The following is a 14511-nucleotide window of genomic DNA, read 5'->3' on the forward strand; positions in this document are numbered from 1 at the left end:
GGGATAAATTTGTGTTGAGATCTCTCATGCAAAGGCTATGAATAACTATGAGTTAATAAACCATTGTTCTACTGCTCAGCATTAGCTCCATCTATGGACCTCCAATAGGGTAGTCATATTCATTTAATTCTGACAATATATACCTGAATGTGGCAATTACCTCTTACTGGGGAAGGCACACAGGTATGTGTTACGATTTACCAGTTGGGTCTAATTTTTATGGTAACACATCATGTTTTAGCAATTCAAGTGTTACACTACCATATCCATATATACCATTATATCACAAAAAACACAGGGAGGCAGATTAATTTCTGAAACAAAGTATTTCTTTTGAAAATCAATCATGGAAATATTTTTTTCTTGTTGTTTTTTTCCACCATATTTGCCTAACTTTTTCATTTGCATTGTCATTCTTTTTGATTGACAAATCTTGAAAATAGCAACTTGAAAAACACGGATATGAGTTCACACATTTTTATAAATAGGTGCCATATTGTTGTACTTAAATGAAAATCACCCATTTTCCAAGCCATTTAGCTGAAATAATGGGAGGTACCAGAAAGGTACCTATAGACAATGCTGGGCTGCTGTGGGTTACTGATCGCCAGTGTGATCACCTATGGGTTACTGTAAAACACTTTTTCCCAAGATCGTATGCAGCTTTATAAAAACCTGGGTTATTAATAATAATAATAATAATAATAATAATAATGATTGTAAGTCACAGCAAAAATATGCATATAGCATTTCTCCATTTATTTTCTGCATTTTCAGCTGAGAAATTGAAATTGCATACCCCCCTAAAAAAAAACAAAAAAAAAAAAACACTAAAATGTTAACTTGACTAAGGGGCTGATTTACTTACCCACGAACGGGTCGAAATGAGTCCAATTGCGTTTTTTTCGTAATGATCGGTATTTTGCGATTTTTTCGTATGTTTTGCGATTTTTTCGGATTCTTTACGAATTTTTCGTTACCAATACGATTTTTGCATAAAAACGCGAGTTTTTCGTATCCATTACGAAAGTTGCGTAAAAAGTTGCGCATTTTTCGTAGCGTTAAAACTTACGCGAAAAGTTGCGCATTTTTCGTAGCGTTAAAACTTACGCGAAACTTTGCACCTTTTAAGTTTTAACGCTACGAAAAATGCGCAACTTTTCGCGTAAGTTTTAACGCTACGAAAAAAGCGCAACTTTTTACGCAACTTTCGTAATGGATACGAAAAACTCGCGTTTTTACGCAAAAATCGTATTGGTAACGAAAAATTCGTAAAGAAGCCGAAAAAATCGCAAAACATACGAAAAAATCGCAAAATGTTCGTTTTCAAGTCGGAACTTTTCCAATTCGGGTCGGATTCGTGGGTTAGTAAATCAGCCCCTAAATGTTGAACATATACTTCACTTTGGCTTCTATGGCATCTCAGTGGGTTTTAAGTATAACATATTGAATTTTAATTTAAGGCTTTATTGCTAAATCTCAACAAGGTACGAAGAGCTCCCAGTGCTGCCAAATGGCTACCCTCATTGGGAGCTCCCTCCAGTAAGGGTGGCATAGTCCTTGTTACCAGCATTTTATACACAAAAAACTATTGTTTCCCATAACCAAAGTGCTGGCTCTATTACTCCGCACCTTTGATAGGGGAAACTATTTTCCTTAGCACAGTATAATGCAATTTTCAGATGCAAATTACCATGTTTTTACCCACAATGCACTGTTCCCCCTCCCCAGAATTCCAGGGGTCAATATGTCAAAATGAGAGCAAGTTGAAGCCAATATTGTGGAAAATGGATAATGCGTAACTTTTACCGTGTTAATATTGCATTAGCATGTGATTCTTTTGCTGCACCTATTGATGCTGTAAGAATTCTGCAATTACCTCTACGTTCAAGGTGGTGGCAGTGGAGTGAATTACTACTATTGGAGGGTAGCAAAGGCCAAGCAAAGTGTTGTGGAGCCATAAAAATCTACTGAATTTCTATGCTTTCTTGATCATGTTCTAGTATTATCTTTCTGGTACCATTCAAGCAATTGTCATGGGGATTCACATACGGAGAGATTATTATTGTTGATATAATCACATGTATCTTTGGTGTATCGTTTATTGTTACCGGGCTTTTATATCAAGTGGTTATACCTTGTAAAATTGTCATCTGCTAAAATCTCTTTTCCAGGTGCTGGGACAGTCGGTCACCTGTTTTGTGATATTTATTTTTGATGGGATGGGTTCAGGATACACATTTCTTAATGCTGAATGGATGAATGTGGTGTTCCTATAAGCTATACATATGCACCAATATATGAATGCTCAGTTGCATAGTTGACAGTTCTATTTATCATGCATTGTTTTGAGGAAAAGGCTATATTTTGTACGGGCTAATCCCTACTGCCCCCCTTTGCTCTCCTGAGTAATTAGCATTTTTTAATTGGTTTTACCTGGAATTTTTAGTTGGCAAGTGAGCAGAGTAAGAACCCTTAACCCTACACGTCTTCAGAAGCAAAGAATACAATTTAAATGCAACCAACTTAAATGTTCTCAGTGGGAAACTGTGAAGTGGCATTTAGGCTGAATTGAAATGGATCCATTAATTAAACATCCGTGTTTTTAATCAGCCAAGTCAAATGCTTCTTGAAACGATTTCAGACAATTTGTAAGAGAGAATATTATATCTCAGGTCCTTTTCAAGGAAGCCTAATTATATGTTGCTTGAGTTAACCCGTTATATGGGCATTTCATGAGCCGAGGGAAGAGACCATATGGATAGAGAACTGGCTGAAGGATAGAGTACAAAGAGTGGTTGTAAATGGAACATTTTCTAATTGGACCAGTGTGGTTAGTGGAGTACCGCAGGGGTCAGTCCTTGGGCCTTTGCTTTTTAACTTGTTTATTAATGACCTGGAGGTGGGCATAGACAGTACTGTTTCTATTTTTGCTGATGACACTAAATTGTGCAAAACTATAAGTTCCATGCAGGATGCTGCCGCTTTGCAGAGCGATTTGACAAAATTAGATAACTGGGCAGCAAACTGGAAAATGAGGTTCAATGTTGATAAGTGCAAAGTTATGCACTTTGGTAGAAATAATATAAACGCAAACTATCTACTGAATGGTAGTGTGTTGGGGGTTTCCTTAATGGAGAAGGATCTAGGGGTTTTTGTTGATAACAAGTTGTCTAATGCCAGGCAGTGTCATTCTGTGGCTACTAAAGCAAATAAAGTGCTGTCTTGTATAAAAAAGATAAAAAAGGGCATTGACTCAAGGGAAGAGAACATAATTTTGCCCCTTTATAGGTCCCTGGTAAGGCCTCACCTTGAGTATGCAGTGCAGTTTTGGGCTCCAGTCCTTAAGAAGGATATTAATGAGCTGGAGAAAGTGCAGAGACGTGCAACTAAACTGGTTAAGGGGATGGAAGATTTAAACTATGAGGTGAGACTGTCGAGGTTGGGGTTGTTTTCTCTGGAAAAGAGGCGCTTGCGAGGGGACATGATTACTCTGTACAAGTACATTAGAGGGGATTATAGGCAGTTGGGGGATGTTCTTTTTTCCCATAAAAACAATCAGCGCACCAGAGGTCACCCCTTTAGATTAGAGGAAAGGAGCTTCCATTTGAAAAAACAGGGGTTCTTCCTAAACACAATAATGACAGAATGGAGAGAGATCAATACAATAAAAAAACAAGTGCCAAGAGTTATAGGAAAAGATGAAGGAGATAGCTGTCCTGTAAAGTAATAAAAATAGGCAGACCTTGTCTTATTCTCGCAACTGTTCGAGGTCAGATCACTAAAAACATTTTATTTCAGGTTGATGACATTGTTTAACCCACCAGAAAACAGGACCTGTGTAATTGCCAGTCATGACCAAGGCTGTACTGCCACAGATCTTTACTGCACTGTTTTCTTGATTTACTGCTCTAGACCCGAAACACAGTCTAAAGCCTTCTCAATTATTTTAAATCAGCCCAAAGAAAATTGTGAGATGACGTATACTCTGGTATCCACAGGTACTGACAGCACAGATTGTGGTTGCTTTCAGATATTACAATATAGCATCATTTATTTATATAGCATTGGCAAGTTACGCAGCTCATCATATACTGCATCCTGTTATCCTTTCTAGTCAAGGCAAGTTTGAGATATAGAAATTTCCTGTAAGGGCACTTATGTCCACTCAAGTGAACAGGACTATGTGGAAGAACTAAAAATTGGCACAGAATCACATAATGTATTTATCTAATGCAGCTTGATTAGCTAGCTAAAAGAATCGAATGACACAAAAAAAACTTGTTTACTCTGGTGGTGGGGGGGGGGGCATAGCTGGCAATATTTTGTCAAACCCTCATCTACCTAGTCCTCACATTGATCTGACCTGGGGCCCACTAGGACCTGGCCCTACAGGGAGATACTCTGGTACCCTAGCAGAGTCCATCAGCAGTCCAATCCTGGTAGCTAAGATCCTACAGTGAGCTGAGGAGGTTTACTATATCGCATCTCTTATCTATTTCCTCATAAAGCCTCATAAAGTGTATGCATCCCATCTAGGTGAGTCTTTTATAGTTAAAATGACTTTATGCTATATTACATGTTGCAATGTAAAGACTTTGCAACGTGCAAAGCAAAATGGTTAGATAAATTACAACAAATTTCAACAACACATGGAAGCCTGCACATTGCCACAACCTGGGCCACCTGAGTGGCCCATCATTTATATCTGTCTCAAGTCTAGATTGGCAATCTGCAGATTCTGGCAAATACCAGAGTTGCTGCTATATGAGGAAATAGTCACTATTAAATGAGCCCATGGAGTGCCGTTTGAGCCTCTGTGTACTTCAGTGCCAGGGCCTACTTTGAATAACAGTCCAGGCCTGATCTGCATGCAGGTCATTTGTATCCATCTAGCAACAGCCAATTGTGCCTGGCCCAAGTGCAATATTTGTATTGATTTAACCATGTGTCTGACCTGCATCTCTGATATTAAGAATACGTTTCAAGCCTGCTTGCATGCAGTGGACAATAAATGCACATTACAGGAGCCAGAAAAGTGTTTGTACCCTGACACCTTCATTTTCTAGTTGCCAGAATCACTAATAATTACAAAGAAGAAACACTTTCGATGGAAAAGCAGCATACATGGAAAAAAAAAAAAAAAAACATTATAAAGTTGCAACTGTCAAAATACTAAAAGGCAATTTAGATGAATTTAGATGAATTTCAGCTCATCCATATGACATTAGCCTAGGGAATTTACTGTGTAATGCTTTGCCTACAAGACAAACACTGCAGGCAGATGAAGAGGAGGTTTGTATTCACCCTGAAACCCCTGCTGTCTACTGCAGCCATTAGAGTAGCATGATAAGATGGTATGAGCTGTTATGCCCATGCAGATTAAATTACCTCTCAATGCATAATTGTGGACAAAAAAAAGCATAAAATCATTGCTCTTGTCATCTCTGTTATTTCATGTTCTAGCATACTGAGAACCCTTGTTTATTTTAGGAACTCTTTCCCTCCTCCCTTCTAGATAATTCCGCCTTTGCCCATGAGACTTGATTAAAAAATGCAACAAATAACCAATTATTCATTCATTGCGGTTATTTATTATGTGTCACAACAATGTCTATGTGAAAAACACATACAATCTCATTAGTAATGTACTTAATTCGGATACGGTGAGATGAGCATACACAGGCGCTCTACTGGGACACAAGCCACAAGGCCACACAACTTCGAGTATATGTGGCAAGCTAATATGTCATTCAAATGAACAGAAATTACTGAATTACTGCTGAAGAATGTCACTGACAGTCATCACTAACAAAGTGCTGTCACCAAGGAGGATAACTGTGACAATAGAACACTGCGCTAGATAAGCAAACCATTATGCTGCCCAAACATCTGGGATACATAACAAAGTAATTAATCTGTAATGACAACTTTAATTCACTGGGAAACCAATTAATTTTTGTTGTTTGTAAGATTTACATCACATAGTTGTCTTCCCTGGCACAATGAGGAGTCAATATATATGGACAGCCATTATAACTACTCATAGTAGCAGTAAAAAATACCCTTTCCTATGAATACATAATTACCTGAGCAATAACAACAATGAGCGCTTTTATGATCCCACTGTAATTATCTGAAAAACAGTGGCAGGAAAAACAGTCCTATTTGCCTGTCACTGCTTCCCATAAAGATGTATCAACAGTGCACACCCTAAAGCACAGGTGGCAGTTACAAAAAGCATTTCTAGAGGTGACAGAAGGATAATAACCTGTGCCTTTATACTGAGCTTTATCAGCGGCTCACTGGGTAGAGGCCTAGCCTTGCAGCACTGGCATCGAGAGGCTGATTCCAGCCTGTGTACTACCTGCAAGGAGTTTGTATGATCTCCCTGTGTCTGAGTAGGATTCCTCTGGGTACTCTGGTTTCTTCCCACCCTACAAAAACATACAGGCAAGATAAAACTGACCCAGTGCCTAGACCTAGAATGTCCTAGAATTGTCTACACTGAGACAATAAACATGCTGGTGCAATACATATAAAGGATAAACATATTTTAAAGGAGAAGGAAAGGTAAAAACTAAGTAAGCTTTATCAGAAAGGTCTATGTAAATACAGCCATAAGCACTCAGAGACATGCTGCACTGACTTCTCTGTCAAAAGATTTGTTGTGTCTGTAATTCATGTGACAGAGACATGCAGATCTCTGCTCTCTCCCCTTTCCTTCTGCCCCCTCCCTCAAGGATGCTAAGAACTCACCCCCCCAATTAGGAATGTGGATCTGAGCCAATCAGCAGGAAGCTGACTCCTAGTCTAACTAACTGAGCATGTACACTTGGTCTCGGTGCAGGAGCGAGGCATTATGGGAACTTTCTTTACACAGCTCAGCGTTTTTTCTTCCAGCTTCTGATCATCTGAACAGGTGAAATATGGGGAGACTATTGAGACAACTGAAGGTATACCTGCAGCATGAGATTAACTCTTTATTAGCCGTTCCTTTTCCTTTAAAGTGGACCTGTCACCCAGACATGAAAATCTGTATAATAAAAGTCCTGTTCAAATTAAACATGAAACCCAAATTAATTTTTAAATTAACACATCCAAACCCATTATAAAGGCATTTAAAAATCACAGCTGTCAATCATACATTGCCTGCCCCGCCTCTATGCCTTAGGCATAGAGGCGGGGCAGACAGTAACTTTAGCTTTCCATTCAGCACTTACTAGATGTCACTATACATCTCACTTCTCCCCTCCCCCCTCCTTATCTAACTGTGTAGCCAGTGCATGGGCCTGGGCATCAAGCCCCCCATTCTATCACATAAACAAGATTTTGGCATGATACAAAGCTTGCCTTAATAACAGTGTCCACAAAATGGTGCCTGCCTGCTTGCTTTGATTGAGTAATTCCAAGACGGAAGGAAACAAGATTTATATTATTTATATAGAGTAAGTAAAGTTTATTTTGCTCAACTAACAATATATAAAATAAATTGGACTTATTTCTTAGGGGGACAGGTCCGCTTTAAAGAATTAAGAGCCTCCTCCTGGGATCATAGGATTCACAGTGCACACAAACAAGCCAAGGCACACATACATGCTAGGCCCCATCAGCCAATTAATGGACAGAGTTCTGCCTTTTACTCCCACACTACTTCCTGTTACAGTTAGAGCTGCATTATTTCCTGTCAGCTGATCTCTGAGGGGGCACCCAGCCCATCACTAAATGGTGGCTCAAGGGAAAAGATTTAAAAGGGCAATATTTACCGATATTTTGTTTTGCATGCTGTTAAAGATTTTTTCTAATACTGCACCCAGGCAAGATTACATCTTATTAGACGTGAGTGCCTGTTACCTTTGAACTATATATATATATATATATATATATATATATATACCAAAATGTAGAAACCACTGGCACTCACGTTTAAAACAGTAAAATTGCCTGGGTGCAGCATTCAAGGCAGGAAACAGAAGTCAAAAACGAAGAAGCCGCTCACGCAGGTCTGATGTGCAAAATAAAGTTTCTTATTTTATTGTATGGTGAACTTAGTTCACCATACAATAAAATAAGAAACTTTATTTTGCACATCAGACCTGCGTGAGCGGCTTTTTCGTTTTTGACTTCTGTTTCCTGCCTTGAAGGCTGCACCCAGGCAATTTTACTGTTTTAAACGTGAGTGCCAGTGGTTTCTACATTTTGGTATATATATATATATATATATATAGTTCAAAGGTAACAGGCACTCACGTCTAATAAGATGTAATCTTGCCTGGGTGCAGTATTAGAAAAAATCTTTAACAGCATGCAAAACAAAATGCCGCACTTACAGGTCTTAGTGAAGATAAAGAATATTATTTATTTAATGCCATGTCAAACTAACGTTTCGGCTGCTGCTGCAGCCTTTCTCAGCAGCAGCAGCCGAAACGTTAGTTTGACGTGGCATTAAATAAATAATATTCTTTATCTTCACTAAGACCTGTGAGTGCGGCATTTTGTTTTGCATGCTATATATATATATATATATATTATAGTTTGTCGAGATTCTTTAATAGGTCACTTAACATAAAATAAACTGTTGGTTAAGTATTCATTCTGGGGGTATATTTTTCTTTTAATATGATATAAACTATCTGTTGGTTAAGTATTAATTCTGGATGTATAGTTTTCCTATAAGAAAAAAGCTCCAGTCTCCAAACTATTTTTACTCCTTTCTTCCTACACCTTCTTTATTCTCCTACTATGGTCTATCCTTCTGTCCATTTGTACTCCATGTTCTCATACTAAAATTGGTAATGACAATGGTATAGCCATAAAGGCCAAATGGTTAGGTGAGAAGTAGGGCCCACTTTCACCTGGAGTTTTCCTGGTAGCCTGGTGGGCCAATTCACAATTGTTGCTGGAATTAAACCCTGCACCTCAGCACTATCAACTACATTATCATACATTCCAAGAAACATATTTGTTTAGAATGTTTTACAGTAAAACACTCCCTTGTCAGACAGCTGCCTGCAAAAACCTACAAAACAAGAAAGCAGAGATATTTACTAAGAAGATAATTAAGGAGCAAGGCTTTACTTGATTACTGTTTTGAGCCTGTTGGGGCCTGTAGAGCATCTCATTTGGCAAATCAGCACGAGTTCTCGGCTTGTACATTAACAGTGTGCAGAGTGGCTTAGGAACTACAGACACATCCAGGCTACAGTATTCAATCAGAAATACACACAACCAACTCGTAGAATACTGTCCGGCCTCTCACAAGATCATACACGGCAACATAAGAGTATTTTTATTCATCTTTTATGTATATTTGATTTTTGAAAACCCTGCAAATTCTGAAATGAGAAATAAATGAAGTAGTCACTCCCCTATTCCTAGCTAAGAGGAAGCTGTCCAAGGTGCTGGATAGCACTCACTGACCCATCTCACACATTCTGCTAAATAAATAGCCCCCCAGATGCAGAAGAATAACACAATTCGCTGCACAGTCTTGAAACTAGAGGGGAAAGAATCACAAAAAACTGCATGCATATATAATCATTACAGATTGTGTTCTGTTGTGCAAGCCTACTTTGTGGTTTCGTATAACACCAACAAACATTACATTTTTATCATTGCTCCCAGGAGTTGGGGTCCTGATAAAAATGTCTGAAAACCATAACAAAACACCACAACACTATCCTTTTTAAACCACAATACCTTGGCCTTGGGAGTCGGGTGCACAATAAAACTTTATTACTTCGAGGGGGCACCTTTTGTACACTAAATAACTGTTTACGCTTTGCTGTTTGTGGTTCTCTCCCAGGAAGGTGTATGGAGGGCATACTAGCCTCTATTTTTATACTATATTATTATTAATAACATTTATAAAGTGCCAACATATTCCACAGCACTGTACAGCACACTAAACAATGGGTTTAAATATTGGACATACAGATTTACACACAAAGCAACCGATAACCGTTAAACGAGGTGAAGAGGGCCCTACCCAAAAGAGCTCACAAAATGGTAATGTATATGTAAGTGTATATATTATATTATTTCCAACACTATATTTTAAGTGAAATTTTCTAAACATCTAACAACTGAAAGAGTAGTTCACCTTTAAGTTACATTTTAGTGTATTACTGAAAGTCCTTTTCTTAGAAACTTTTCAGTTGCCCTTAATTTTTTATAGTTTTTGAATTATTTGCCTTCTTCTTCTGCCTCTTCCAGCTTTCAAAATGGAGGTCACTGACCCAGGCAACCAAAACACTATTGCTCTGTGAGACTAAAATTGTATCTATTGTATTGTTTCTATTTAGGCCCTCTCCTTTTCCTGTTCTAGACTCTTATTAAAAGCACTGCCTGGTCTTTAGGATACAATGGACCTCAGCAACCCAATAGCTGTTGAAATTCCAAACTGAAGAACTGCAGAACAAAAAGCCAACTCATAATCCACAAAGAATAAAAAATGAAGACCAACCTCAAATTATCTCAGAATATGACTTCATACTACGGGGCTGATTTAATAATCCACGAATCTGAATCCCGAATGGGAAAAAATCAGATTGGAAACGAACATTTTGCGATTTTTCGTAAATTGTCGCAACTTTTTCGTAGCCATTATGACTTGCTCGGAAATTGTCGCGACTTTTTCGTAGCCATAACGACTTGCTCGTAAATTGTCACGACTTTTTTCGTAGCCATTACGACTTGCTCGTATATTGTCGCAACTTTTTCGTATTGAGCGCTCGTAAACGGCGGGCAAACCTTTGCGACTTTGCATGATTTTGGAAGCCTCCCATAGGACTCAATGGCGCTCTGCAGCTCCAACCTGGCCAAAGGAAAGTCACGATACTGAAGCTTGAATGAATCCGAAACTTCCGTACACGGCAGGACGGCTACGAAAACGTAAAATGGCTACAAAAAAGTTGCGACAATTTACGAGCAAGTCGTAACTGCTACGAAAAAGTCGAGACAATTTACAAGCAAGTCGTAATGGCTATGAAAAAGTCGCGACAATTTACGAAAAAAAACGCAAAATACGGATCATTATGAAAAAAACGCATTCGGGCGCTTTTCGGACGTTCGTGGATTAGTAAATGTGCCCCTAAAAGTTAGCAAAAATGGGTACAACCCCTTTAATAATGGAGCCCTATCTGAATCATTTGTTGATCTGTGAGAACAGAATAACAGAAAGCAACAGAAAGCAATAGTATTAGAAAAAGAAGGTGGAAACCAAGAGAAGCACATTTATTGGCTTTACAAGGCACAACAGAGAGATGAGTCAACTGGAACAGTAGTAGGAAGAATCCCATTCAGGACATATAGTGAAAGCAGCTCTATCCAGGAAATGTGAGGCGTTGGCTAAATACGACAAAGGTGACAGAAGTGAAAATGACACATATACACATAGGTACAAAGTCACAGCAGCACAATCTGTAACCATCCCGTTGCCTTTATTGTTTGGCTGCTCTTCTTGACAGTGACCAGGGGATGTTTTGGAAATCAATGAACAGAACACAGAATTATAAATACAGCCAGGCCTGCAAAACAAAATGTTAAAGGAAGCCATACACTAGTATACACCCCCTACACCAGGGATCCCCAACCTTTTATACCTGTGAGACAAATTCAAATGGAAAAAGTGTTGGGGAGCAACACAAGCATTGACAAAGTTCCTAAGCGTTCAAATAAAAGCTATAATTGGCTTTTGGTAGCCCCAATATAGACTGGAAGCCTACAGAAGGCGTTGTTTTGGCAATTACACTGGGTTGGTGAGCAACATGTTGCTCCTGAGCCACTGGTTGGGGATCATTGGCCTACACTATGCAACTGGACCACGTATGGACAAATACCATATGAAGGCACTTTCTATAGCCACCTTTCTGTTATTCTGCTCATTTGGGCCAGCAGCCATCAGTGTCGGACTGGCCCACAGTGGGCCCTCCTGCTTCTAGCCATTTGGCCTAATTCATGGTCATTACTTATTTTTACATGGGAACAAAGCAACTAAATATATAGAATAGATTATGGTATGATTAAGTAGAGAGAGACTGAGTAAGAAGTGGATGAAAAAGCTTTCGGAAAGTGGGCTCATGGTATAAGGCTTTCTGTTGGGCCCCTGGCCAGTCCGACACTGGCAGCCATACACTGGCCTACATGTTGCACTTGCAAATAAAAATTGCCAATCTTGCCCATTCAAGGAACCAGCTTACCAGCCAGCAAACAGCAGCTGTGCCACAGAAGAGCCATATAGTGCTAGTAAGGCTTAAGTAAGACTGTGGCTATTAGAAATGACCCTTTCCTGACAGTCACTTTGGTGTTAGAAGATACCCCATGATCAAAAGGCAGATAGCTCACAGCATACCACCTAGTTCCATTCTAATGAAGAGATAATGGGAGTTGTAGTTGTACAAGAGCTGAGCGCTAACCACCTGCAGGGCTGCTGGCAGAGGCTAGAGGTTCCCCCACGGTTCCTCAGTAGCACTGCTGCTGCCAGACCCCCACACATTTCCTGCATCTGACTGCCCCGCTCCATAGGCGGCTGTGTATCCCCTCACTATGGGACCAAACAACGCAGCACTCGGGCTGCCCGGAGCCCCGCCTCCCCGGGAATAGCCTTCATTACACCGTCTCATTCACTCAATGGAGTCCCGCCCCACCCGGCTCCCCAGCAATAACCTGCACATCTGCTGCAGCCCGGCGCACTCCCGCCCCACCTCTAACAGGCACCTACCGAGAATAAGGTGGAGTAGAAGGACAAAGAGAATTTGCTGTAGTAATACGGCCGCAGGGAGGCTTTCCAGTCTTCATGCTCAGCCATGTCTGTGGGTGCCAAGAGGGAGGCTTGAGGCGTTACATGGGCACAGAGGCAGCCAGCACCCAGTTCATTGTGTCAGTAGTGTCAGTAGTGGCAGCAGCCACTCTGGGAACAGCACTTCCGTGTAGGAGAAAGAGAAAGTAGCCGGCGAGGGGGCGGAGCGCTGTCTTAACCCTTTGCGGGACAATAGATAGCAGTAAACACTTCTCCTCAGCGTATGAAAATATAGAACAACAAGCTGTGGTATAATCACTGAGCTGCACAGAAAAATCATCTGGGAAGGACTGTGGCTGTGGGATAGCAGGTATAGTAGGGAGAGATGGTGCCTATAGTAGCAGTGGGGATAATAGCCTCTGGGAAGGGACTGTGGCTGTGGGATAGCAGGTATAGTAGGGAGAGATGGTGCCTATAGTAGCAGTGGGGGGATAATAGCCTCTGGGAAGGGACTGTGGCTGTGGGAATAGCAGGTATAGTAGGGAGAGATGGTGCTATAGTAGCAGTGGGTGATATAGCCTCTGGGAAGGGACTGGGGCTGTGGGATAGCAGGTATAGTAGGGAGAGATGGTGCCTATAGTAGCAGTGGGGATAATTTCCTCTGGGAAGGGACTGTGGCTGTGGGATAGCAGGTATAGTAGGAAGAGATGGTGACTATAGTAGCAGTGGGGATAATAGCCTCTGGGAAGGGGCTGTGGGATAGCTGGTATAGTAGGGAGAGATGGTGCCTATAGTAGCAGTGGGGGGATAATAGTCTCTTTGAAGGGACTGTGGCTGTGGGATAGCAGGTATAGTAGGGAGAGATTGTGCCTATATGTAGCAGTGGGTGGATAATAGCCTCTGGAAGGGATGTGGCTGGTGGATAGCAGGTATAGTAGGGAGAGATGGTGCCTATAGTAGCAGGGGGGGATAATAGCCTCTGGGAAGGGACTGTGGGCTGTGGGATAGCAGGTATAGTAGGGGAGAGATGGTGCCTATAGTAGCAGTGGGGGATAATAGCCTCTGGGAAGGGACTGTGGCTGTGGGATAGCAGGTATAGTAGGGAGAGATGGTGCCTATAGTAGCAGTGGGATAATAGCCTCTGGGAAGGGACATGTGGCTGTGGGATAGCAGGTATAGTAGGGAGAGATGGTTGCCATATAGTAGCAGTGGGGATAATAGCCTCTGGGAAGGGGCTGTTGGGATAGCAGGTATAGTAGGGAGAGATGGTGCCTATAGTAGCAGTGGGGATAATAGCCTCTGGGAAGGGACTGTGGCTGTGGATAGCAGGTATAGTAGGGAGAGATGGTGACTATAGTAGCAGTGGGGATAATAGCCTCTGGGAAGGGACTGTGGCTGTGGGATAGCAGGTATAGTAGGGAGAGATGGTGCCTATAGTAAGCAGTGGGGATAATAGCCTCTAGGAAGGGACTGTGGCTGTGGGATAGCAGGTATAGTAGGGAGAGATGGTACCTATAGTAGCAGTGGGGATAATAGCCTCTGGGAAGAGGCTGTGGGATAGCTGGTATAGTAGGGAGAGATGGTGCCTATAGTACCTCTGGGAAGGGACTGTGGCTGTGGGATAGCAGGTATAGTAGGGAGAGATGGTGCCTATAGTAGCAGTGGGGATAATATCCTCTGGAAGGGACTGTGGCTGTGGGATAGCAGGTATAGTAGGGAGAGATGGTGCCTATAGTAGCAGTGGGGATAATAGCCTCTGGGAAGGGACTGTG

General features: G+C 41.1%; 1 protein-coding gene across 2 annotated transcripts in view; it reads right to left on the reverse strand.

Annotated features, from left to right (window-relative positions):
• Nucleotides 1-12946, reverse strand: part of LOC101730599 (tetraspanin-15) — a 66687-nt gene extending 53741 nt beyond the window's left edge. The window contains exon 1 of one of the 2 annotated variants that reach the window (XM_018092489.2): nucleotides 12722-12946. In XM_018092489.2, coding sequence (XP_017947978.1) covers nucleotides 12722-12808 — 87 coding nt within the window. In that variant the 5' untranslated portion in view covers nucleotides 12809-12946. The remainder of the gene's footprint in view (nucleotides 1-12721) is intronic. The other variant, XM_018092488.2, reaches the window with a different exon arrangement.
• Between the last annotated feature and the right edge of the window lie 1565 nt (nucleotides 12947-14511).

The sequence above is a fragment of the Xenopus tropicalis genome, chromosome 3 (assembly GCF_000004195.4).
Source record: "Xenopus tropicalis strain Nigerian chromosome 3, UCB_Xtro_10.0, whole genome shotgun sequence".
Taxonomy (NCBI): domain Eukaryota; kingdom Metazoa; phylum Chordata; class Amphibia; order Anura; family Pipidae; genus Xenopus; species Xenopus tropicalis.